We start from the raw sequence: 26,498 nt of genomic DNA on the forward strand, positions 1-26,498 counted from the left end.
GAGATAAAGTTATAAACATGAGATAATACAAATTTCTGAGATTTAAAAATCTAAATTATAAGAGAAAGTCAAAACTGTGAAACTAATCTTTAAAAGTAATTTTATGTTTGCCAACACACTTTTTAAAATCCCACTCACTAGAGTATTTTACAGAATACTTGGAAAAACACATCCAAATCCTATTTATTTGTAAATTTCTTATTCTTTTTTTTCTTTTTTTTTGTTGACAATTTGGTGCTAGTATAACTTTCTGTTGTATTCTAGTGAACATATTTTAACATATCAAACACAACCAGTTTATCAAGGCAAATGTTCTATTTGGTCTAGAGATGATTTGTACCATTTTTGATGGCCACAAACCTTGAAAAATAACCATATACAGATGAGAGGCAGTAGTCATGTATTTTTACTGTCTTTGCATACATGTTGACACAAACAGGAAAATGAAAACATAAAGGAAGAAAAAAAAAAACAGAAAGCAGAAAAATCTCTTTCCTTCAGCAACTTATTATACAAACAAAAACTGAATCAAAATAAACAGCTGCACCTTATTTATTTATAACATTGCATACAATTATTAGCTTTATACACCCAGCTGTTACATAGGTTGGCACATGGAGACACAAACATTAACAGCAAATGAAATTAAAAAAAAGAATAAAATAATGAAAAGCCGACATAAGAGGTCCTGCTTTCAGTACATCTCCCACTGTCACCAGTTATAACCTGCCAAGTCAAATTAGCTCATATTTCAGTTAATTCTGACTGGAAACATTTACTCACTGAAACACAAAAAAAACGAAAGGACAGAAAACGCCTGGTGATTATTTCTGATGTCAAATCCCTTACAGAAAAATGCAGTAGTAAAGGCTTCAAACAGCTGTTACATCCTGATTTATCACCTTCCTTCATCCCACAGTGCCCCATTTTAGTCCAAAACAAAGATTACAATCACATCACTGCTGCATTCGTTTATCAACTACACTTCCCATTATGCAACCAAGAGCCTCTTTTATCAGGGCCTGGTATTACCTAACTATTCTACTCTGAGGAAAACCATGGGAGGAATTTACAACTACTTCAAATATAGTGATTACAATTTCTAAGTAATTTTACGGCTTTGACAAGTAGAAGAGGGCACATTTCAAGCATGGTTCTCAAAATCCAACAAACGAGCACATTTTTTTCTTAAAAATTATTTCTAGCAACTGTTTCTTGTAAATTCGTGAGTCTTGATTTTAAATGCTGTTCATTACATTGTTGGTTAAAGTCTGGTAGTAGACCTTGTGAATTTATGGAAACGGGAGTTAACTTTAATACTCAGGGTCTGGCCGTTTAGGTTTTATTTGAATAAATAACCCAGAAATTTTTATCCACTTCTTCTGGACTTAGGATCACATAAAACAGGTCACTTTTATCCCTGTTTTGTGAAGAAAAAGTGGACTTGAGAACAACTAAACAGAGATTATTAGTGTTATAACTTGATTTCACACTATATAGCTTGTCCACAGGGGGCGCCAAATCCACATAATCAGAAAGCTATTGACCCTGTGGTATTGCTGCAATTTTGGAGGTGAAGGACATTAAAGACAAAAATGTCCACTTCCAAAAACAATTTCTAAGAATAATAACCGATTTTTCTTTTCATAGATCAGTGCTGTTGGTCATCCTTTACATTGGTCAGTGGGTTTTAACAAATTTTAAAGCAAAAAGTGTCAAAAAGCTACTGACTCTGACCATTCAGTATCAAATTAATTGAGAACTACAATGCTGTTTTTCATCCCCTGAGAAGGGGATGAAAAATGGGGATGTTAGGGGCTGCTAACAGCATTCCAGTGCAAAATGCATTTTTAAAATGTCTTTGATGTTCACTTCCTTCTAGAATATTAAACTGCTTGATCAATGTCAATGTTCTCTCACACACCGTCCCTGTGATAAAATTGAAAACAGCTCTCTGCTGAGATCTGGATAATGCTGATGTTTAAAATCAAACTCATCCCATCCTTCTAAAAAGTTTTAACACAAACCGGAGGTTTAATCTGGTTAAAAGTAAGGATTGATAACCTGATTTTGCAAGTCAACAACCCCATTTTAAAATGCAATTCTATCAAATCGTTTTAAGCATGAAGGATTACTTCTGATCTCTTAGTTTCATTTAGTACCGTCATTATCCAGACTCCCCTTGTTATCTTCATAAATTCTGATCATAGTCAAACACAACCACAGACACTTGTAAATGGCTTTGGTACCATATTTTAGTTGAGGATATTCTGTAAAGTCGGATTTGATAATACTTGTCTAGACACATTCTACTACACTAAAACGATGACACTGTATTAGAAGTGTGTATTTTTGTAAGGAATTTCATTACACTTTTTCCCTTGTTGACTTGCAGCAAATTTGGGGGCTGAATGTTTGGTGTCCTGAGCTACATGAGGCTGAACAAACACTTTCTGTTCCACTTGAACTGACACGAAAATACAAGAAAGAAGAAAGAATACTCAAGCACGCAGACACAAACAGAAATACCCAACGATTCCTATGTCAAAAATCATCTGGAATAAAAACTAAAAAGACAAATCTACATGTTTTTTTAAAAAAACTACAACAGAAATGAGAAAATAAACGTTGAGTTTCTCAGATTTTACATTATCATCAGTGTACATAACAGTACTATGGCATGGAGCGAGGGAGGAGACGGCTTGTGTTTCCTACAGGGCGGTCACTGATTACACTTCATATTAGCTTTATCCCAGTGAAGAGACTCAACCATTATCTACAGGAGAACTGATGCAGGACTTCCTGTGTTCTCATAGTGCAGTGGAGGTACTGAGAGTAGATGTCTTCTTCACCACTGAAGAGATTCTCAGGTGTTTTTAACCTATTTTGGGATCTAAATGATAAAAATGTGCTAAAAGTTTTGAAAGTGCAACCGCAGAAATAAAGAAAAGGGCACATGCACGCACTCAAGCTGCTCGTTTTCTCCAATGTCAGGCTCTTAAAATTATCTTAAGTGTTTCTTCTGATAGTGTACAGTCATTTTTTGAGCAACAGTATGTTCAGTAGGTTTTCCATCTTAGAAAGGTACTTAAAAATCACAACAGCTAGAAAGGCATCTGTCTCATTTCCACAGAGTGCCCAGCTCGCGTGCTTTCAGCACTATGTAACCTCAGCAGTGAGTCCTGGTTCTGGTTCTCTCATGAGAAGTCCATATGACATTTATGGCACTGGTTCACACACCAGCCTTTAGCTAAAAAGAAGCCAGTTAGCCTGTTCCAGAACTGTTTGATGCAACAGCTGGGGCAACAGAAGAGGATGGTGAAGATGAAGCTAGGAAGACAAAAAGAGAGGGAGAAGCCAGACAAAAACCAACAATCTGACAGCAGAGTGTACAACCCTGCAGATATTAGAACAGATTATGATGTCCACAATACACTGTGTGAGTATATGTGCCATAATTTTCTCATGTTTTGAGGCTTTAGCAGCTACAGGAAGTTATCCAACCCAGGTTATGCTCCCCTTTCTCATCAATATTCAAGTTAGATTTAAGTTTACAAACCTGCCTCAACTAGCATGCAAGAAATTGCCTTCTCTAATGCAGTCATCTTACCATGGATGAAAAACATCATGGTAAGCACTTGCCAACAACATGCTGTAGACACTTGCACAGTCATTTTTACAAAATCCAGTAATATTACTGTACCTCATCAATCAACATGACTCTCTGGCTTCTCATAATGTCTTTATCAGCTTCCCCACCCTGTTTGTCTTCTTATGCATGCTGCCTAAAAGGGCAAGGCTCACTCTGTTTCACTACACTGCAGTACCACTCAGATCCCTCGGTGGGTGCCAAAGGGAATAAAACAGAATTCCTACATATTGTTGCTTTAATCTGTAGAGGCCTTTAACACACTCTATAAAGTCACAAGACCCAATGCAAGTTTGGTGTCTTAAATAGTTGATTTTTTTTTTAAGGCTAGTGTAATAAGTTTTTTGTTTGTAAGTGTTGTGGCTTTGATCAGAGCCTTTAGAGGATTTTTCAGGTAAAAAAAAAATACTCTTTGACAAACAGCTCCATTTTTGCCAGGATATAAGATCTGCAGGACCAATTCCAAAACTTTTAGCTTATTTTTGTTATTTTAACCCCCAAATAAGTAAAAGAAATATTAGATAAAAACACTGGAGTTTGTAGATGTTGGGCGGAAACACTGGAATAAAACTGAAGTGAAGTGTCGCCTCGGTCTACCTCTTGCAGCGCCGTTAGACTGCAGGACAGTCTTTCACAGAAACAACCTCTGGCTCCTCTCTTTCTCTCACAGACACAGCCTTGTGTTTATTTTATTACCACAGAAAATCTGCAAGCTTCACTAAAACATTTTAACTAACAGAGCAATGCACTTTTTTTAACCATACACCGTGTTTCTGTTAAAACACGCTGATGCAAAGAAATAAATGACTGCAGTAAAATATGTGTCTTTACTTTCTGCTCTTTCATATAAAGAGTGAGGTCTTTAAAAAGGCTCTGCTGCATCACTTCTACTCATCAGGAGCTAAAGGTTGTTTAATGGACAAGACCATGTTCATTGATTCTCCTTCTCCTCCTCCTCTTCCTCATCCCTGGTTGGGTTTGTTGCCGCAGGCCTGCGGCTGCATTTGGCGCCTCGCTGCAAGGTTTCAGAGCGTGGTCACACAGGGGTGCGGCATCTGTTCTGGAAGAGCTGCTCAATCACAGAGGAGTCAGCCAGCGTGGAGATGTCACCCAGGTCTCGCTCGCCGCAGGCGATCTTACGGAGCAACCGCCGCATGATCTTTCCTACAGAAGGAAACAAATAATGCAATGTAGTTTATATTTGTTTAAGAAGTTGCTAAAGAAAATGTGACGCTTTCTGTTGATCAATGAAGGCACTACAGATTGTGTACCTCAAAACAAGAAGAGCAGATCTTTTTTAATATCTACTAATAAGATCAGGGTGCCTTAGACTTTTAAAAATAACATTTCAGACTTTTTAAGACCTGAACTGAGAAAAGTTAATTTCATCTTTGCACAATTATCAGAACATGTTTTAGCAGGAGTGCTGAGCTGATTCTGAACAGTTTTGATTATTAAAAAGGAAAATTACTCTTTCTTCCAGAGAACACCTGTCAAATTTAGGGTGAACTGTTCACATATATTTGTAGCCAACTTGATAACCCTGAGAGAACTGGACTGTTTAACAACAGTACAAAGTTTAATTACAGTGACTCATATAGAATAAGACTGGGTTTGGGGTCCTCACCGAGGACATTTTTGGGCATCCACAAAGAGTTCCCATAATTCTGGGGAATATTTATGGAACGAAAATAGTTCCATTTGTGGTGGAAAAAAAGTTAGAAATACTAGATTATTAATTTCTGCACATTACACATACATTACACCAGTACTCATACAGGCTTGCATGTGGAGGAGTTGTTTTAATTTTCAAAGAGAAAGTGAAGCAATGGTGCTCTCTTGTACTTCATTAATCAGAAAACTTCCTCCAGTGCAAACTAAATTTGTTTAAAAGTATCTCTACCAATTATCAAACGTTTTATCTCTCTGTAATTTAATACACTCTACCAGATCGGGTCTTTGGGAGTCCTGGAGCTTCCTGGATGCAGTCTGGAGTAGCGATAGCACCGATCTTCTCCCGTACTGGAAATAAAGAAGACAAGTCACATCAACATCTTTCTTTTGTTCAGTGTTACTGAAAAACCAGTGAATTAATATATAAATGGCCTTAAAAAAGCGCTATCTAGGCACAGGTAGCCTTAAAAATGGCCTGTGGTTCCTTTCCTGCATATCGTTCCCCCCATTCTCTCTTTCTATTTAGTTTTTGACTCTAACTACTGTCCTATGCTATGAGAAAGGCATAAAATGCCCAAGGTAAATCTTTAGAAATTTATTTAGAAATTCTTTTATAAAGGCCTGTTCTAATCACCGTTTGACTATCAACCATTTTGAAAAGAATCAGATTAATTTTGTTAAATCTTTTCCCCCTTCTCTACCCCAAAAAGTACAGACTTTGGACTTAGGCCTATCTGTGGTCTAAGCTGATCCAAGAGCCTTCCTCCTCAGAATAAACACTACTCACAGCCTACACTGGAGAAAACACAAAACAATCTTTCTAACTGCCGTGCCTCCTGACCTTGTTTTTTGAGTTCAGCCTCGAGTGTGCGGTTGTACGTCGCTCCTTCAGTCAGTGTTACGAAGCAGTAAAGACTTTCTCCTTTAACAGGATGAGGTCTGCCCACCACAGCAGCTTCAGCGACAGCCTCGTGCTCCACCAAAGCCGACTCCACCTCCGCCGTACTCAGTAAGTGACCTGGAAGGGAAGGATAGAGGGGATGAAGTGGAGAAAAGGAGGCAATCTGACAGATTAGACAGTGAATCTCCCTTTTGTACCAGGAATTGAAACTAAGGGTGGTTTTATATAAAGGATGTAGGCCTGGGTCCAAGGACATCTGACCCTAAAGTCCAGTTCATTTGATCAGTGTTCAAACACAAGCGTACCAAACTGGGGAATTTTCTGCCATTCTGCTTTGCAAATCCTCTCAAGCTCAGTCAGGTTGGATGTGGACAGTTGATGGACAACCATTTTCAGGTATCTCCAGAGATGTTTGACAAGGTTTGTCAGGACTTAAGGGCTGTGTGGGTCCTTATCATGTTGGAAGGTGAACCTTCGGCCCGGTCTGAGGTCCTGAGTGCTGCAGAACCGGTTTTCGTTGAGAATATCTCTGTGCTTTGCTTCATTCAGCTTTTCCTCAATTCTGACTAGTCTCAGCTGTTAGGCCTTCTATAGAAAGGTGTGTGTCTTTCCAAATCATGTCCAATCAGTTTAATTTAGCACAGTCAAAGTGTAAAAACATCTCAACAAAGATCCAGAAAAATGGGAGGACTCTGAGATAAATTTCACATTTGTTACATGGGGTCTGAATATTTAAATCAATGGGATATTCTGGTTTTAATATTTCATAAATTTGCAAAAATGTGTCTGTTTTCACTTTGTCATTATGGGATACTGACTGTGGAGTTATTGTAGAATCAGGTTGCAAGATAATGAAAAAAGTGAAGGCTCTGTACATTTCCTTTTGGTCATTCATGCCACACCTGCTTGACATTTCCTCTTACCTGAGACATTCAGCATGTCATCTATCCTCCCTGTAATCCAGTAGTAGCCATCTTTGTCTCTACGGCAACCTGCAAATGAAAAAGTTATTTAGACAGATGATTAAGTTTTAGTGGAAAGTAAAAACTACAAATGCCCATGTGTTTTTTTTCTTACTTCAAGTTACAAATTAGAAAATTATCCCTGACATATAATATCCTTTAACTATAAAAGACCTTCAAACCTTGGCTGTAGAGGAACACAAAGTTCAACAAATAAGTAGAGTAAGTAAAGTTCATGATAGTCGGGACTGTTATTTCACTGTCTCTCACCGTCTCCTGTGACGTAGTACCCTGGGAACTTCTTGAAGTAAACAGTTTCAAACCGCTGATGGTCCCCATACACCGTCCTCATCATGCCGGGCCACGGCTGCTTAAACACCTGACAGAGAAAGAGAGGGAAAAGATCAACAAACAGGAAATCAGAAATTAAAAGTTTTATTCATGTTCGAAGTAAATGTAAAGAGGAAAAATGGAAGAAAGAGGAGAAGAGTAAGGAAGTCCACAGCACTACACGACGTACACTATATGGACAAAAGTATTCAGCTGTCTGACCATTATATCAACAAGGACTTTGATGACATATTCAAACCCATGTACTTTAATATGGAGTTCCCCCCTTTTGTAGCTGTAACAGCCTCCACTCTTCATAGAAGGCTTTTCACAAGACTTTGGAGTCTTTCTGAGGGAATTTGTGTCCATTCCTTCTGTAGAGAAGTGGTCCTCAACTGGTGGGTCAGGACCCTAAAGGGGGACATGTGAGTCCCAGGAAATAAAACCTGGCAAAAAGTCTGATTTCCCAAGATAAGAGAAAATTCCACAAGAAATTACTAAATGCTGTCTCAAGGAAACTGAGTGAATTAATAAGCATGCATGCATTTCTATCTGTAATAATAAGTTTTTTAAACATTTAGAGTCCCAACGGTAACATTTTAATTAAATAAATTTGAGTGGCTGGAAATGTTCAAACATTTGGGTCCCAGTTTTTCTTAGGAGGTGGTGCTAGTTACTTTATTATGGAAAAAAGTCAAGATTTTGAGAAAATAAACACCCTGCATTCATTATGACATGAAGGCAGAATCTAATAAAGCAAATTCATACTTGGAAGGTAAAATCTAGGAAAGTAATGAAAAGAAGAACAAGATAAAGAGAGAGAGATAAATAACAAGAAGACTAACCAGGTATCCTTCGCTTGGCCCCTCCAGCTCCTCTCCCGACTCGTTCAAGATGGCCGGAACGACTCCAAAGAACGGGAACGTCTGGAGGGCAGAAAGGACACATCGCAGATTTTAACCATGAAATTAAAATCACGTTTCCTCAAACACCGTCACATATCTGACTGCCCCACCCTTAAATCCATTTTCTTTGTTTTTCAAATGCATTATGATTTTCAGGTCTTTATCATTTTTCAACAGTATAAGCTCTAATTACTTACAAATGTCTGCACTCTTTTTGAGTCTAGAGTCTTATAATGTCTTTTTTAGTTTTAAATACAGGCAAAGGAACCATGAAACTACCTGTAAATTTAAATTTCTAAATGCATTTTTTTTTTCTATGCTTTACAGCATTGGTTCCCAACCCTTTATCCTTAGGGCCTCCTTACTCATATCTAAGAAAAGCTTAGCCACCTGGACTCACTTGGAAAAAGTGCACATCAGTTTTAATTATTTTCACTGACAAAATACCAACATAATAGGCCTACAGGCACTGTTCTTAAAAAAAATCTACTTACTACAGCTTATTAGGACCATTCTAAAAAATAATAATACTAAAGAGGAAAAAGAGAAAAACTTTAAATGTTTTACTTAAACAGTTTTAAATTAGCATGAACCAAAACGGTGTATTTCCAACATTATAGAGTTGAAAAGCTGAAAATCCAGTCTTTTTTTTAATTTGGGTCTTGTAAATTTTTGCCTTACAATGTTAAATGTTGGACTATTTGAAAGTTGAAATTTCTGAGTTTCTAATGTCAAAGTTTAAGACAATAAACTTGGAATTTTTTTTCTTGTAGATTTTCAACTCTTTTAACTTCGAGTTAATTCTCAGTAAATTCTGAGTTTGTTTTGTTGTTAATATCTGACTTTATAATCTAAGAAAATATATTTTTCCCCCCTCAAAATTTTCACAGATTCTCTTGATTTTTTTTTATCTTTGAGAGAAGTCCTAATATGCCCCCGTACATTATGTTTCTAATCATAATTTGTTTCCATTAAAAAAAAAAAAAAAAAAAAAAGACAATCAAGTTTCAACAAGATTAGAGCAGACTGGCTCCCGCGCCCACCCTTAAAATATTTGCCCCCCCCAAGGGGTGCCCAGACCCCAAATTGGGAACTACTGCTTTATAGTATCAAGAGTGCTATAGGTGGAAAAGAGAATGCATAATAAACACCAAGTGTGTTTAATGTACTCACAGCAGATCCTGGTTTCAAGGGTGTGGCTGCAGGTAGAGGAGTCAGCACATGTCCACCCTGAAAGGACAGAAAACATTCAAGTGATTCTATACCACCAGGTGTGAGTGAACTGTCTGTCCAGCAGGGGGCAGCACAGTCTGTAATCTGATGACAGTATATACAGAGGATTAATGTGTTTTTCTTTGTTGTAGAGTTTGTTTCTTGTCTATTAGAAGAACAATTAAAATCTGTATGTGCTATAGATATGAAGGAGAAACCCTTCCAGTGTTCATGGGAATGTAATGCTGATAACTCACAGTTTCTGTCTGCCAGAAAGTGTCGACTATCGGACACCTCTTCTCCCCGATCACATTATAGTACCACTGCCAGGCCTCAGGGTTGATCGGCTCTCCCACTGTCCCCAAAATTTTGAGAGACTCTCTTTTATACCTGCAGAGAGAACGAGCAATGCATGTTTTACTGTTTTTTTCTGATTTATTTCTTTTTGAGTTAATCAACTAAAAATCACAACAGACATTCTAATGCAGGATATTCAAGGAAGTAAACATGGTCAGATTGTTGAGTTTAATCCTGTCTTATTTCTGCTTTTCTGTTTGGATCTGAAACATTTGGGAGATTCTTGTGAAAAAGGTCTTTGGAGGTGAGTCTGATGAGTTGCAGCAACCACAATGCATGTGATAGCTTTAGTGTCAGCTGGGATTTTTGGGTACCGGCCTCAGAGAAACAGCAAAATGTCCTTTTTTCATGTGAATGCATATCTTTAATTTACTTTGACTGTAATCCTAATTTATTTTTCATGTGAATAAAGCGTACCGAAAGTCCTTCACTACATGGTTGCTACGTTTACTGTCCATAAAACTAAACCGATCTCAGTGTGTCCCGTTCAGGATGGACTCACTTCTGCACCGGTTCGATGCCGTATTTCATCAGCAGCCTGATGGCAGTCGGAGCTGTGTAGAACTTTGTCACTTGGTATTTGTCCACAATCTCCCACATACGGCTCACATCAGGGTAAGTGGGCAGGCCCTCAAACTGGAACAGAGAAAAAAGATGGGAAGTATAAACGGTAATAAGAGGAGAAGAAAGAGATTAGAAGGGAAACCTGTTGTTTAATAAACAAGGGACTTGTTGGACTAACATTAAAGTCTTTCATACGGATGTTGTTAAAAAAAGATCTAGATTTATGCATTTTGCAGAAAATTTTAAAAGTCCCTTGTTGGCAACAATTTTTGTACAATGCATTCTTGGTAGTGATTTCATCTGGCTGCACTATTTGCTGTCCTGTGGAGTCTCATTCTTAACATTTTTTTAAACTGAATTCTAGTGCAGTTTTAAGGAAAAGGTATTAGGCATGCTCAAATATGACAAATGCAATAATCACAATTAATTGTGTTTAATAATCATGATCTCTGTGCCAATTAAACTAACTCGTATCCTTTTTAAAATCTGAATCACATGCATTTACTAAAATTACACAGGCTTGAGATTTTGAAACACAAGCAATAACTGAAAGTATGTATATCAACAATAAATGAACAAAAATGCTTTCGTCATGGTCAAAATATCACAATAAAAATTTTAACTTTTACCATGACAAAACTTAGCACAACATGGCATGTGGATCAGTAACTGTTTAATCAGGATGATCTTGTTTTTATGATCATGGGAAGAAAAAGTCTGATTAAAAGCGAATCGTGATTAATTGTCCAGCATGTGAGGACAATAAGGAAGAAATGACTGTAATGTAAATCAACATGAGGAGAACAAAAACCAGTGGGAAGAACAATGCAGCCACATGGTATCCCTACAGAAAAGTTAATCCAATAAGGTTACCATGTCTTAATATGCATGTACATTTTAGGAGTAATAGTGGGGATTGAGACTGAGTTTGTGGCTCAAACATGCTGGTGTCAGCTGGACTATCAATGAGGCTACAATGATAAAAGTTTGGTTTATAAACTTTAATAATAAAACAGTCAAAAAATAAAATCACAGTGGTGGTATACAGCAAAGAAACAGATGTACACATGAACATGACTGAATCCAGATGACTTTTGTTTTTTAACAGTCGATTCAATTTTCTGTCATGTAACGTTTTGGTGTGTTTCAGGTCTGATCTGAGAAAGGGAATGCTTACAAGGAGGCCAAACTGTAAGAGTCAGGGATGGCAGCTTAGCGCTCTAAAATGTTTACAACAACATATTTTTAGGTGCACTTCCTGTATTAAAAAGTTCAGGAAAAAACATACTAAGTCATTTTTTAAAATTTCATAACATATTAGGCTTCGATAGTGACTACTGGAAGGAATCAGTATCAGAATATGAGTGAAAATAAAAGAGTTTATTCATGTTATTCTCTGTATTTTTACTGCATTTGTCTTAATGAAGCATGGATTAGATTAGATTATATGTACAGCAGAGGTGGGAATCTTTAGGCACCTCACGATTCGATTACGATTTGATTCCTAACCGATTATTGATGCACTTGATTTTTTTTTTTTTTTTTTTTTACATTTCTGTTGTTCTCACTGTGTCAATCAGAATAAGAACATTACATTAGTGTTCAGAAAAAAAGTGCTAAATTAAATTTTACTATCGTCTAATGGAAGATGTGCCCAAACTGGAAATTTACATTTGCACGTAGCAGCACCCTTTCCTTGTACTAGATCTGATATTACAAACATAAAAATGCCCTTTTTTACAGACAAACAACTGGTGATCTAAAGCTTGCCATTACCTGCTGCATGTCAGAGTTCCACCTTTTTATTCCATGCTCTTCCACAGTATTAAATATTTGAAATATTATCGATTTTTGGACATTTATAAACTGATTCAGAATCTTCCACCTCCACATCAAGATGCATCTAAGAATCGATGTTTTCTTCAACCTCTAATATACAGTAGTAGTTTTGCACATTACTGCTGTATGTAAGCCAAGTTTCTAAAACAAGAAGTAGAGGATTCTATGTACTCACCAGAACGCTGGTGGCTCCATTAGCCAGTGGGCCGTATGTGATGTACGAGTGTCCAGTGATCCAGCCAATGTCTGCTGTGCACCAGTAGACGTCGTCCGGTTGGTAATCAAACACTAGTTTGAAGGTGGTGGCGGTGTAAAGCATGTAGCCACTGATTGTGTGGAGGACGCCCTGCAGACAAGGCACAAAGAAAGGCAGATGCATCAATGCTGTTTGGTAAAAATGTTTTTATTAAGAGAAAAAAAAGCTTAACCTTCACTAAAAAATAACAGGGAATCTCATTTACTCTGTCACTTAAAAAGAACAGCTTTTAAGTGCAAAATATACTAAAACATGTCACAAATAATCAACAAAATTTAGCACAGAAAAATTCTGAATAAAATGTTATGACATCAACCAAATTTTGTCACGAATTTCTCATGCAACATGCTGTTACAGGGTAGAAGTAATAGTTATCAATTAAAAAAAAACTAAAAAGACATGTTTGCAAAGACCTTTTTTAGTTCACAGCTTTCTGCAAGCAGAAAAATGACAAAAGACGCCCACAGCAAAACAGTCAGGAGGATAACTTGCATATATGTGACCGAAGCCAGATAAAGTTCCTGCAAGTCGGCATTCCAGTGGTTGAGAAAAATGGATACAAAGTCGTTTCTTCAAAATTATCATTTTTCGTTTTTTCTCATTTTATGCAAGTCCAACATTTAAACTACTCATTCGATGAAAAAAGTAACACAAATGTGATATTTAAAAGCGTTAATTTTGTGTTTAAAAATGCCCTCTTTTCCTAGTTTCTGCGGGGAGATTGAGGGAGGGGAAAGCGAAACTGCTGGGTGATAATTGGCCACTCAGCCTGCCATTGTTCCCAGTTTTGCCCATTGAGATGGACAATAACAAACACCACATGGCTCAAACTCCAACGCCCGTCAGCACGTAACTACAGCTGTTTCTAGTTATCACTTTTGTCAACAAGCCTCAAGATGCACCCTGCAGTAAAGAAAAGTAGAAGAGACGATGAAGAAGCAGCAAGAATTATCAACAGACTTGGGATCATGACTTCAGGATCACTCGACAGTGAAAGTTTGATGAAGGCAGATTTCCTATGGGAATATTTTGATGAGCGTCACCAGTGAAATCCTTACGAATGCACAGATATCGATACTGGTATCAGGAATCAGTGCCGGTAAGTAGTTGAGCCCGGGATTAGTGATGCAAGGAACAAACCGTCGACAAAATTTGATGCCATCATGGGGATGGGTGTTTTCATGCCGAACGCATGCACTGCATTGTTTTAAGTGCAGAGTCGGATGAGAAGTGAGTCATCTCACATCCTTCCTATCCTAATTCAGAGGTGCTTCCTACTCCTTTCCCTTACATCATTCCCCATATTCTCTCCTTGATTTGTTATGCTATCTACTGATCTGTCCTCTCCAAACCAAAGGCAAAAAGCCCCAAAAATAACTCGAGTTCAATGGCTGATCTGTTCTGATGATTATAATACAGCTTTAATGACTGATACTACAGAAACAAAGCATGCCTTCAACTGTGTTTGTAGACTACCTTTGGTTTGCCGGTGGAGCCGCTGGTGTAGAGGATAAAGAGCGGATCTTCAGACTCACACCACTCAGGTTCACACTCGTCTGGAGCTCCACGAACCAGAGTGTGCCAACACAAGTCCACCTCTGGGTTCCACGGCACCTGTGAGCATAAACACACAAAGACACACAAACAAGACACAGACGTGTACACAAACGTGCAAAAACACAAAAAAAGATGCAGAAAGTGAACACTCAAATCTAAAAGTTACCGATAAACCCCCGCATTTATCAAGTCAGTGTCTCTACAATCTAAAACACAAATAAAGCGAAAAAGTTAGTGTGACAAACTAGTGAGGAGAGAAAGAAAGCAAGTGAAATTTACTACGTTTACTACGGAAGCCCAAAGACGACATGCATTCATATGCTCTACTCAAATTTCCTAAATTTATGTTTGTTTTCTCAAGATCTGGACTCATTTCTCTCATTATTTCAGTTTAAATTTAATGTTTTGTTTCGACGCAACCGTATACACTATATAGACAAAAGTATTTGGCCACACCTGTTAGTCATTGAATTCAGGTGTTTTAATCAGACCTGTTGCCTCAGGCGTATAAAATCAAGCACCAAGCCATGCAGTCTCCATTTGCAAACATTTGTGATCCTTAGTGGGTTGTTCCAAAGAGCTCAGTGACTTCCCACAGAAACACTCCAAAATCTTGTGAAAAGCCTTCCAAGAAGAGCAGAGGCTGTTATAGCTGCAAAAAGGGGGACAACTCCATATACAATGTAATTACAGTTCTTTTTGGTGCAACAGTCAGGTGGCAAAATACTTTTGTCTATATATTGCACTTCCTTTATTTCAGGGAACTACGGTTTAAAAAAATACCAAAGCTTAAAAAAGTCATGTATTTTATAAGACAGGCATGTAGGAGAGGAAATAATTTATCAAAAACTACAGGCAAACTTCTGCAAGCTGTCTAAATTGCATAAACACATTGTCAATGCTCAGATCAATGTATTTTGTCATTTTTTTCAGCATGGTAGAGTTTCATCAATTTTGATAATTTAATATAAACCCATATTTTATAACCCTGGCAGTAAAAGAGGCATTGATATGATTTTATTCTTACTTTTATTATATCATTATTCAAAATTCTGGTATCACCACAACCTCACATTAATGCTTGATCACTTAGGGCTTCCATAGGTAACAGCAAACAGGTGAAAAAGAGAGGTTACAAACATGTTTAAATCGTTGTAACTTGTTCACATTGTATTAATCAGAGCTGGGTCATTTACAGTTTGTTGTATAGTGAGAATAAAACCCAAATATTCAGTTTAATGCATGTTCAGCCTGGGTAACGATTAAAGACAATGAATAAAAAACATGAATGTCTTTGATCAGGCGAGGATGTGTAGGAAGATTTGGGCTGGTGAAGGGAAAGATAAATGATATGCAGAGAAAAAGATTTAGCCATACAATAAATCATGATTTTTAATTACACTGAGTGTTCAGCTGGTCTAAGAGGGAAGAATAAAACACTTTTGGATCAATCTCTTCTACCTTCACATGCCAAAAATAATCGATCAGCTTTGGAAAGACCAAACAGTAAATCAACCCAGGTCTGATTTCTAACAAACGTCTCCAGAAATGCTGTCTTTATTAACAGAGCTGAAATTCATGCTAAAGATGACCTTGTGTTCAAAAGTCAAGACAAGTGAGACAAAAAATGATTAGTATATTTATGCCTTTTTTGATAAAGACAATTCAGATCTCTGAAACCGCAGCAAAATACATCTTAGATACTCATCAAATAAATTACGAAGCTTTACATCAAGTCCCTGAAACTACCAATGGTCTTTGTATACTATGTACACACAAAACACGCCTCTGTCACTGAGGAGGAATCAGGCGTCTGTTTGTATTTGCATTAAGGAGAAAAAAAAAAAAAGGATAAAGCGACCATTTGTAAATCAGAGTTTGTGTTTCTAAATTTAAATCTGACGCTTTTTTAAAATGCAACATGAAATGAGGGAGAGATTGGATAAATTTCTAAAGGTGAATCAGAATTTTTCAGTTTTGATCATGTTTAAAATTTATTTCATCCTTACTGACAATGTAAAGCAATTCCTCTGGAGCAGTCATTTCAGACACTTTTTGCCCAAGGCGGACCATCTTTACATCCATGTAAAATCACCTCTTTTAAATTTTCTTACACTATCTTTAATTGATTTAAAGTTGAAGTAATAACACACAACCACATACTTTTTTGAAGTGTAAATTTCAGCCATATTGGCCTTATTTGCATTTGTAGATTAGAGCAATCTACTGTAACAACTCCAAAACTCTATGCACCTGTTGTGAGTCATTTTTACACCAATTCATCAAAAAAAGTGCAAATGAAACAAAAGCACAGTAATGAAACAACAGAAATACCGCAGAAAATGTTAGTTTTCAAAGAGGTTGTCTAATTTTTTATGCTTCATAATCCAAGGAATCACGCATGGTTGTGGAAATTCCCAAGGCACAGCAGTGTGCCTCGCCACACCATTTGAGAACCACTGCTCTAGAGATGCACAATATCAGATCCACCTATACCTGATGGAACACTTGTATATTTTGCCAATAATTAAGGCCAACATGTTTTATACTGACAACATGTGCAGCCGTTATACTGGTTGTAAAGCCTGTTTCAGACTGGGAGCGTGTTTTGCTGCTTGCATGTGCTGTGCGTCTGTTTTGGCTCCTGCCGATGCAGTTTTCACACAGGGCGCAAATTTGCTGCGTGTCAGCTAAATCTCCCTACTTTCAAAGGCCCTGTCCTTCTTCACAAGTTTTACCTGAATAACCCCCCCTACAAGCTACTTGATTCAGTGTACAGAGGAAGTATGTCATGAACTATTCAAAACAAAAGCGTTCTGTACAAGTGAAAGGAGTTTCTCTACAGAAATGCTAAACCGGCTTTTAATTTGAAAAGCACAAACCAGAAAAGCACTTACTGTGTTTGACTTTCCTGTGACATATTCTACCAGTGTGGAGACAGAAAGTCTAACTAACAGAAGATCTTTAGAGAACAACTTTATCAAACAGGCGCATTTATACTTATGGCCTTCCTCAGGGTTATCAAGAAACACATTGTAAACATATTCTATGCGCATATCTGCCACAACAATGTAAATATGGCCCTCCATTTATCATTTTCCTGTCTAATATGGTCCACAGTCACATGCGGTGCGGCTATGGAAAAAAAAGGCGAGACTTCGAATCTCTAAACTCTCTGTGCCTGGGCTGCGTGTATCAGGCGCACAAGACATGGCACACATGCAGGCAATCTGAAAGCCTTGACTTGTTAACATGCAATCACACTGAAAATCCAGGCGTGTTGTGGTCGAGAGGCGCGTGTCATGCTCCCAGTCTGAAACAGGCTAAAATATCTATGATGTCCATGACATCATGTGATGTTTGGTATTGTCAGTCTGAGTGCAGCTCCTTGACTAGAGTAATGCCACACACCTGGGCTCAGAGTGTAGAGGTTAGTTAAGCTCTTGCAGTCACACATTCACTCTCTCTGACCTGGCCTCCACCTACCTCCAGGTATACCACACTTTGGTTTAGTTATGTTAGATTACGTTGAGTTTTAGTTATGTTTGCATTTTACAACATTTACACACATTGTCTTCACTCATGCACACCACACACTACTGACTTACATACTTCATGTTGTAAATATTTAATTTGTTGTCATTTGAAGTAGCCTTGGGTAATTTGGTCTAATTTGGTCTAATTTGGCTTTTCAGACTCTTTAGTTCGGTTTAATTCAGTTTAATGGTAAACTGCCTGATTCGATTATTTAATTTGGTCTAATTTGATTTAATTGGGTTTGATTTGAACAATAAAGACTTGTTTAAAACTTTGCCATGGTATTGTCTTTCTTCTTTGTTGTGACCACCTGCGCCAGGTCATGACCACCAACAGAAATTTTATCCGCCACTACAGATATTGAACTTTTTAAGCGAATACCTGCAGATACCCCTATCATGCCCATAATATTGTTCATCTCTAAATTCCTCGACTGGTAATTAAAACAATGGAAAGTACTTCATGATACAGTGCAGTGAGGGCTGAGTACATGCCACTGCCTCAAATACCCCTACCTTCTGGTCTGAGTTTAGAAGATTCACTGATATACATTTAGAGCTCCCTGCAGACCTGAGGTCTACTGTGTCTTTATTTAAAGCTTAAATAAAAACCTATCTATTCTCCAAAGCATCAGAATAATTTCTGTGTATATGTGATCCCTGTGTTGTTGTATGCCCTTTTTATGCTTTTCACTGTTTAATTTCTTTGTCTTGTGTCTGATACGACTGTTCACAAGGTTTCTGAAGAGGGTTTTATGCTTGTGGAAATAACTGTTGGCGTTTTAAAACTCTCAGTGTAAGCACATTGAGCTTTCCTGTAATGAAATGTGCTCTATAGATAATGTTGTTTGCTAGCTTGAAGCACTAACCAGGAAGGACACTTTAAACAGGTTTTCTCCTCCATAATTTCACATTCATTAATGAACTGAAAACACTGGTTCACTGGTTAGTCAGAACAACGTATGAGTGCAGTTTTAATGAAATAGAGTCTTTAAATCAGAAGGAGAAATGAGCAATGGTCCCACCTCGTGTTTTTTTTCACAGAGCTCTGCAACAGGGGAATATACATGCTGTGTGTTTAACTATGAAATACACTTTCACTCAATTTTAAAACAGATTTGTTTTCGTAAAGTGGATAAAAAAGGTGTGTGTGTAAACTGTATGACTTTTAATATTCTTATTGTAATGACTAGTGATTGCTGATTATTTTACATAGGGATGCACAGATGCATTGGTTTACCATTGGTATCGGCCGTTTTTACAAGCATCGACCATTTGTAAATGATGTGGGCATGAACTGATGTCGGTAGGAAATATTTATTATCTACTGTGTCTTATCAACTTGATAGTGACATTTAGCACCTAACTGCTGATATAGAGAAGAGACCTGTCATTGGGCAGAAGATGTCAGATCTGTTTTCATGGTCAAACATGAGGGAAAATGCTGGCATTGTTGGTATGTTGCACCAAAAGCAGTAACTGCAAAAAAAAAAAAACACTGATATTGGCTAAATTGTTATTTATGCAAATGCTGATACATGGCATCAACATCAGCTCTAATCTTCACAATAGGTGCATCTCTAATATAACACAATTTTACTTCCTTCTTTTGACCTTTTCTTTACAAAGTTTCCTTACACAATCTAAACATTCAGCATCGACAACAGACCAATGATCGCACCTTGCTTGTGGAGTGAAAGTTAAGGAAAGGAAAAAAGCGTTTTAGCATTAACATGAGTGAAAATCACAGCAAACACGTGCACAAAAATCTACAAAAGGTGCTCAAGTTCAACGAGAGTAGTCAAAGGTTATAAAGTGTTTTCACAACAGAAACACAAAGAGAGAAAACGGTGTTACTCCAAATTCCACCTTAACTGAGAATTTACACTTTATTCCTGTGAGTGCAGACGATTGGACAAACATTTGAGAACAAAGAAACGGCTTAACAGGCTTCCATGGAGCAATAATGTCTCAATAAAGTTTACTTTACATTTATTTTGTTAAATTTTGGACTCTGCTGCAGAAGATATCGTTACATTTTACAACACTGATTACTAAAATTACACTAAATGTCATTTCAATGGAAAAAAATTAACAAAACAACAAATCTTATTTACTTTAAAACACCTAAATAATTCCAATAATGTACCGTTGATAAGAATATTTACTCTAATAGACTCTAGAAACCTTAATCCCAGTTTTTGTGTTTCTTAATCAAGGAAAGTCTTTTTAATCTCTGCAAATGTAAGTCTGAACCGTCACAAATCACAGAAATAATCAGCTGTTGCTGGGTAAAAGCAAAATCAATCTGCCATAATATTTTCTTATATTTAAGGATTTTTCTAAAATAAAAAACAAACACATTTTGGTATATTTGAAGAGGAAAAGAGATAAAGAAATCCAATTAAGTTACCCATTTAAGTTTGACGATTTTTTCAAAATTTATTTGTTGTTTTTAACCAACAACAGTAATTTGAAATTCTGCTTTTGAGGTGAAATTTCCCTTCAGGAAAACAAACCAAACCAAAGGTGTTATGAGGGTTTAATGGAGGGAAGAGGGATGAAAATACCTGTGGAACAGGACGTGTTTTCTTTACTCTGCCTGTCTGTTTCTCCTGCTGGAAGGGAGGAGGAGGAGGAGGAGGAGGAGGAAGGAGAAGTTAATGCAGGAAAATGGTTATTAAAAAACTCAAAGAACATAAAGAAAGGCCAAGACAGGGTCTCCAGGGGCAACTCAAGCTGACACAATGAGAGAAGTTTAAGGACGTTTTAACGATGGATTTTGTAAGAAAAAAAAAGGCAGACACTACACGGTTGGTCTTACAGGGAATAAATGTGTTTTGTTAGTTTTTTTATACCTGCAGATCAGGACAGGCTCGTTTGGCTGGGGGGGACTGAGAGCCCAGAGGAGATTCTTCTACCTCCTTAGAAAGATGTTTTAGCACTATGCACCTCTTCATTGGGAAACCCCTGCAGAAAAAGAGGCACATGGACAAAGACAAGTTAATAAATAAACTATCACAACCTGTAAGCATCATTTAATAGCTGTAAGCTAGCTGATGGATGTGTAGAGGCTAAGCCAATGCTTGAAGCCCCTGAGGGTTTAACTGACTGACAAACTTTACCGTGTCTGATGAAGAGAGTCCAAAACAATAGCTTGTGTTTCAGTAATACATACATTTATGACTCCTAAGCTTCATTGTGTCCATAAAGCAATTGTAATCCAACATTTCTTCCACATGAACAAACAATTCACCATACCAGCTTCTTCAGCGATCAAAAACGATTTACCTTCCAGGCAGAACACCTGCCTGGACAAAGATTGGTTCCTATTTATAAAGAAGCGCTCATTGGCTCCTACAGGATGGATGGACGGGTGGGTGGATGTATTTAACAGACAGATGGATGTATGTAATTGATGGATGGATGAATGGACTTACAGATGGAGAGTTTTATTGGATTCAGTGGATTGACGGATTGAAATAATGGATGGATGGATGGGTTTAATGAATGGATGGATGGGCTAATGGCTGAGGGCAGGTTGGTTTAATGGAAGAATGGATGGGTTTCATGGCTGAATGGGTGGTGGGGTTTAATTGAGGGATTAGATTTGATGGATGGTTGGGTTTAATGATCTGGATGGATGGGCTGAAAGGATGGATTGTATGGTTTGGATGGATGGTTGGATGGATGGTTGGGTTTAATGGATGAATGGGTGGATGGGTTAAAAGGATGGACTGTAGGGTTTGGATGGATGAATTGATGAAAGATTGGGTAGGATGGATGGATGGATGGATGGATGGATGGATGGGTTTAATTGATGGACAGATGGATGGACGGATGGTTGGTTGGGTTTGATGGATGGATGGATGGATGGATGGATGGATGGATAGAATTAGCTTTATTCTATGTAGCTATGGTGTGGATTAAAGCCAAACTAAATAATTTGTTTGACATACAACGACTCCCTACCTACCTTCTAAGCTGAAAATATTAGTTGGACAGTTTAACAAACATTTTGTTGAGAAAACAGGAAAACTTTAAAATGGACCTCCAGGTACGATGGTTGGAGAGACAGGATGGGCCTGTCTGGCAGCTCCATCCCATCTTTTACATTACTTTAACTAAAATGGCCGTCTGAGGCGGCAGACCCACGCCTAAGTAGCAGGAACTCACGCTCCCATTGATTACTATGGTGTTCAAAATTCAAAGTGCGAGAAAAAATGAACGGGTGCACGGATCATCACCAAAATCTAATCCATTCTTCCCTGTCACTATCCCAATATTCCCTGAAAGTTTGGTGAAGATCCGACTTTCCGTTCTCGAGATATCTTGTACACATACAAACAAACAAACAAAGATACGGAACCCTTTACATAACCCCCTGCCGATTTCATCGGCGTGGGTAATAATTTACTGCAAAGCTCCCCAATTAGTTTACCTGAAGAGCATTGCCCCCTGGTGACCATAGAAAAATACATAGGTTTAAAGCTCTATCAAAATAATGGTGCGGACTAAATGGCTTTGTACAGACTGCTGACAAATCAGATTTGTTTCTCTCATCAAATCAGACAAGACAGACTAAGAGACAGGCAGGTGCTTTACCTACAGAGAGATAATCTAATTTGATCTAATTCAGCTACGTATAATTAGGTTCAGAGTGGCTGTGTATCTTGTTTTTAGGCCTCCGTGCTGTGACAGATTTTGTGAGAGATTCTGTTCAAGCTTAGCACCAATGTCTGACTCAAGGATGAACTGAGTAGATTTTAGAAGGTCCAAAGATCAGGGTCATTAGGACACTGAATTAAATGAACCAATAACATTAATTGCACTCAGAATAAAAGTAATCTTCTAAGAAGCTGCATGTTTAATTTTTAATATTTGCCATCTTAATTTACAAGGACTTTTGGAAGATGGGGTCACAGTTAAAATATAGAGGTCCTTGGCATGTTTAAGTTTTAGAACCACAGATTTGGTTACAGCAGATATTGCGATGTAGATGTGAAGGTTGAGTGAGAAAGAAAATCAAGGGAATAAATGACACCAATGAAGCTTTCATACTTTCATGCAATGAGTGTGTCTAAATACTTGGCGCTGCATTCCTGTGTCTTTGAGTGAGTGTCTAGACAGCTTACTTGTCTCTGCATTTCTGCATTGCTTCATCAGCTAAGAGCTTCAGGTTGATCAGCTTATCTCCTCGATAGAAGCCATCTGAATAAATGAGAGAAACAAACAGAGATAAACAAACATAGCAAGACAGAAGAAGAAAAGAAATTTAATTTACTATGAAGGCCAGGAAATGTGCAGCTGTTTATCCAAGTTTATAGCAGGTGGAAATGGAAATTAAACAGGCAGTGTGTGTTTCTAGATGTAGTTTGTCTAGAAAATTAGCAATCCAGAAAGATTGTACTGAAGTATTTAGACCTCATTCACTTTTCTCAATTTTGTTACGTTGCATCCTGATGCTACAACCGTTTGAATTAATTTTACTCTCATTTATCTACACACTCCTTATCCTATCATGACAAAGTGCAAACAGAACTCTAGAAATTTTTGCTAATCGATTTAAAACAAACAAAAAAGAGTATTCAGACCAGTTGCAATAACACAGTACATTTAGCTCAGCTGCCTCCCTTTTCTCTTCATCTTTGCTGAGCTGTTTCTTCACCTTGATTGGTAAAATAAATTGATTGGACATGATTTGGAAAAGCCCACACTTCTCTATAGAAGGCCTCACAGCTGATAATGATATCAGAGCAAAAACCAAGCCATGAGGTCAAAGGAGGAAGGTTTCCAAGAGCACAGTGGCCTCCATAATCTCAAATCGAATAAATTTGGCACAACCAGGACTCTTCCGAGGGCTGGTCACCCAGCCAAACTGAAAACTCCACATGAAAGCCAAGTGATCTTTCATGTGTTTTGCACTGAGGAGAGTCTTTTGCATCCCACTCTGCCATGAAGCCCCAATCAGTGGAGGGCTGCAGTGATGTTTCTCCTTCTGGAACTCTGTCCCATCTCCACATATGATCTCTGGAGCTCAGTCAGAGGGACCATAGAGTCTTGGTCACCTTTCTTACTAAGGCCCTTCTCCCCTGATTGCTCAGCTTGACAGGCAGACCAGCTCTTAGAAGAGTCCTGGTTGTGCTAAACTTCTTCCATTTGAGAAATATGGAGGCCACTGTGCTCTTGGGAACCTTCAATGCAGCAGAAATTCTTTAGTAACCTTCCCCAGATCTGTGCCTGTCAACAATGCTGTCTCTAAGCTCTGCAGGCAGTTTCTTTAGACATCGTTGCTTGGTTTTTGCTCTGATGTGCATTTTCAGCTGTGAGGCCTTCTATAGAGGCTTTTGTCTTTCCAAATCATGTCCAAACGATTCAATTTACCACAGGTGGACTCCAATCAAGGTGTAGAAACATCTCAGCAAGAGATCAGAGAAATGGGAGAAAGCTTTTTCAGTTTTTTATTTGTAATTAATTCGCAAAAAATTCTAAAATTCTGTTTTCACTTTGTCATGATGGGGTACTGAGTGTACATTAATAAGAATGAAAATTAATTTAAATGACTGTAGCATCAGGCTGAAACATAAAAAACTTAAAAAGTGAATGAGGTCTGAATACTTTCTGAAAGCATATCTTAAAAGAGGCTTTGTTTGTAAATGGATTAAAATCTTGAATCAATAATGCCTTTACACAAAGCAGAGTTGACACCAATTTGAATTAATCAAAGGAATTCAATGATTTTAGAGATGCAAAATATTGGATTTTTGCTGATATTCAATATGCCGTAATTTACAAAATAATTTAGCCAAAACAGATATTTAAATATAGCTCAGACCTAAAACATCTTTTCTTAAAACAGTTCTTTAAAGTGTAAAGAATGATGATGAATAAAAAGACTTGAGCTGACACAGGTCTGTTGGTTTTGCCTAAAACTCCACTTACTTATTTGTTCTGCCAATATAAACAGCTGATATCAGCAGATTATTATAGCCAAAATACTGATTATAAATACCAACATAAGTGTTCATATCTGCTGATACCGATGACATACCAATTATATTATGTAACCCTAACGGGTTCCCTTTATTATAAATAAAACAGAGAACAGTAAATTCATCCTCATCAATATTCATCTGTAATAGTAAAACTCAAAAAGAGCCAGAGGAGCTTCAGCTCTAGTTTCAATGTTCATCTTCTCTCATTACTCTCTTTACAGGATCACAAAAGTCTACGAGAATCTCGCCAGTCAGCATGAAAGGCCCTGAGTAAAACACGCTATGACCCGCTTACAGGACTCCTATGGACGAGGTCTGTGTGTGAGGGGGGCCTCTAACCCCAGGCCATTAACCCGTTGGATTAACAGGTTTATATCTCCAGGCGTTAATCCAGCTAATAACACTTTGATTAGTGGTCGCCTCAGCCAGCAGCTCCTTCAGTCCCATGTTCCTACCATTCAACTCGTTAAGGGCTTTAGTGTGTTTCTGGAGCAGCAGGAAGATATTTTAAGGGATACAGAATAAGGAAGATACTGTCATCAACTGCACTGGTGTACAGCCAGTTTTGACAAGGAAAATTCAGTATTAAAGTGCCTCTTTTACACCAGAATTTACAGCAACTGGCATATAAAAGGCATATAACTTAGTAAGCGCTGTTCTTTAGAGTTTTTGACATTAACCTAATAGTGGAAACCTGTCAGTGTGTCTCCTCCTTGTGTCACCCACCTGCTGTGATGAGCAGTGAACACTCTGAGTCCATGATCCTCTCACACAGAGACTCGGCAGAGAAACCTGCAAACTGGAAACAGCAGGGCAAACATAATTCACATTAACTACCTTACATGTACACGCACATGTACCTTGCATGCTTTCTCCATCTAACAGTGTATTTCAGACTCACCACTATGGAGTGAACAGCTCCAATACGGGCGCAGGCCAACATGGCGACCACCAGCTCCACCACCATGGGCATGTAGATGGACACGCGGTCACCCTTCTTCACTCCTGCATCAAAAGAGGAGGCGAATACAAAAATAAGTGGAAGGAAATGGAATAGAGAAAGATGCATGATTTTTATTCATGACATACAGAGAGACTGGAGGGATTTTGGGTAGATTCTGTCAGAGCATGTGTGCAGTATAATTTGAAGTACATCTGGTGTTTTTACCCTGAGACTTGAGGACGTTTGCGAACTGGCAGACTCTCTGCAGCAGCTCCCTGTATGTCACCGTCAGCTCATCTCCAGGCTCGTTACCTTCCCTGAAACAAACAAGACAACAAATACAAGTTAACTAACTCATTTCTGCACCATGTGGGGGTTTTTAAAATGCCGACCTCAAGGCTGGATTACCAGCTGTCTATAGACTCTAACAACTGTTAGAGCTCGAGGGGTTTTTGGGTCTGCTGTGGTTTGAACCATGACAGAAAAATTTGGTGACAGCCATAATGTTGTAAAACACACCTTGTTTAATACTTGCCAAGCATTAAAATAATCGCTCAGGTATTTATATACAAGATTGCATGAATACTGGAGTACTGAAACTACTGTAAATCCCATCCCTAATGTAAACCTCTTCTATTCTATGGGGAACCTTTCACTGATTAAAATGATTTTGAGATAAAAGTGAAGGCTTTGTATCCCTCTTTAATTTCTTTTTTTGTTACCTGGACGACCACTTGATTGGTTGTGCATGGTTGCAATTTCAGTCGACTGTTGACAACAGGCCTAGTTTACAGTTAATGTCCCTCATGATAAACTCA

At 37.9% G+C, this 26,498-nt stretch overlaps 2 protein-coding genes across 4 annotated transcripts in view; both read right to left on the reverse strand.

Annotated features, from left to right (window-relative positions):
• Positions 1–26,498, reverse strand: part of LOC121517796 (tubulin alpha chain-like) — a 1,079,624-nt gene that overhangs the window by 196,629 nt on the left and 856,497 nt on the right. The gene's annotated exons all lie outside the window — the stretch shown is intronic.
• Positions 395–26,498, reverse strand: part of LOC121517791 (acetyl-coenzyme A synthetase, cytoplasmic-like) — a 52,231-nt gene continuing 26,127 nt past the window's right edge. Inside the window, exons 3-19 of one of the 3 annotated variants that reach the window (XM_041799824.1) lie at positions 25,906–25,997; positions 25,639–25,742; positions 25,464–25,536; positions 22,878–22,953; positions 20,601–20,712; positions 20,313–20,357; positions 14,126–14,263; positions 12,569–12,739; positions 10,493–10,626; positions 9,891–10,023; positions 9,595–9,651; positions 8,362–8,442; positions 7,457–7,565; positions 7,148–7,216; positions 6,165–6,341; positions 5,597–5,671; positions 395–4,813 (exon numbers count right to left, since the gene is read on the reverse strand). In XM_041799824.1, coding sequence (XP_041655758.1) covers positions 4,686–4,813; positions 5,597–5,671; positions 6,165–6,341; positions 7,148–7,216; positions 7,457–7,565; positions 8,362–8,442; positions 9,595–9,651; positions 9,891–10,023; positions 10,493–10,626; positions 12,569–12,739; positions 14,126–14,263; positions 20,313–20,357; positions 20,601–20,712; positions 22,878–22,953; positions 25,464–25,536; positions 25,639–25,742; positions 25,906–25,997 — 1,774 coding nt within the window. In that variant the 3' untranslated portion in view covers positions 395–4,685. Of the gene's footprint in view, positions 4,814–5,596; positions 5,672–6,164; positions 6,342–7,147; positions 7,217–7,456; positions 7,566–8,361; positions 8,443–9,594; positions 9,652–9,890; positions 10,024–10,492; positions 10,627–12,568; positions 12,740–14,125; positions 14,264–20,312; positions 20,361–20,600; positions 20,713–22,877; positions 22,954–25,463; positions 25,537–25,638; positions 25,743–25,905; positions 25,998–26,498 lie in introns of all 3 variants that reach the window. The other 2 variants (XM_041799823.1, XM_041799826.1) reach the window with 2 other exon arrangements.

This window comes from Cheilinus undulatus, linkage group 11 (assembly GCF_018320785.1).
Source record: "Cheilinus undulatus linkage group 11, ASM1832078v1, whole genome shotgun sequence".
NCBI classification, from domain to species: domain Eukaryota; kingdom Metazoa; phylum Chordata; class Actinopteri; order Labriformes; family Labridae; genus Cheilinus; species Cheilinus undulatus.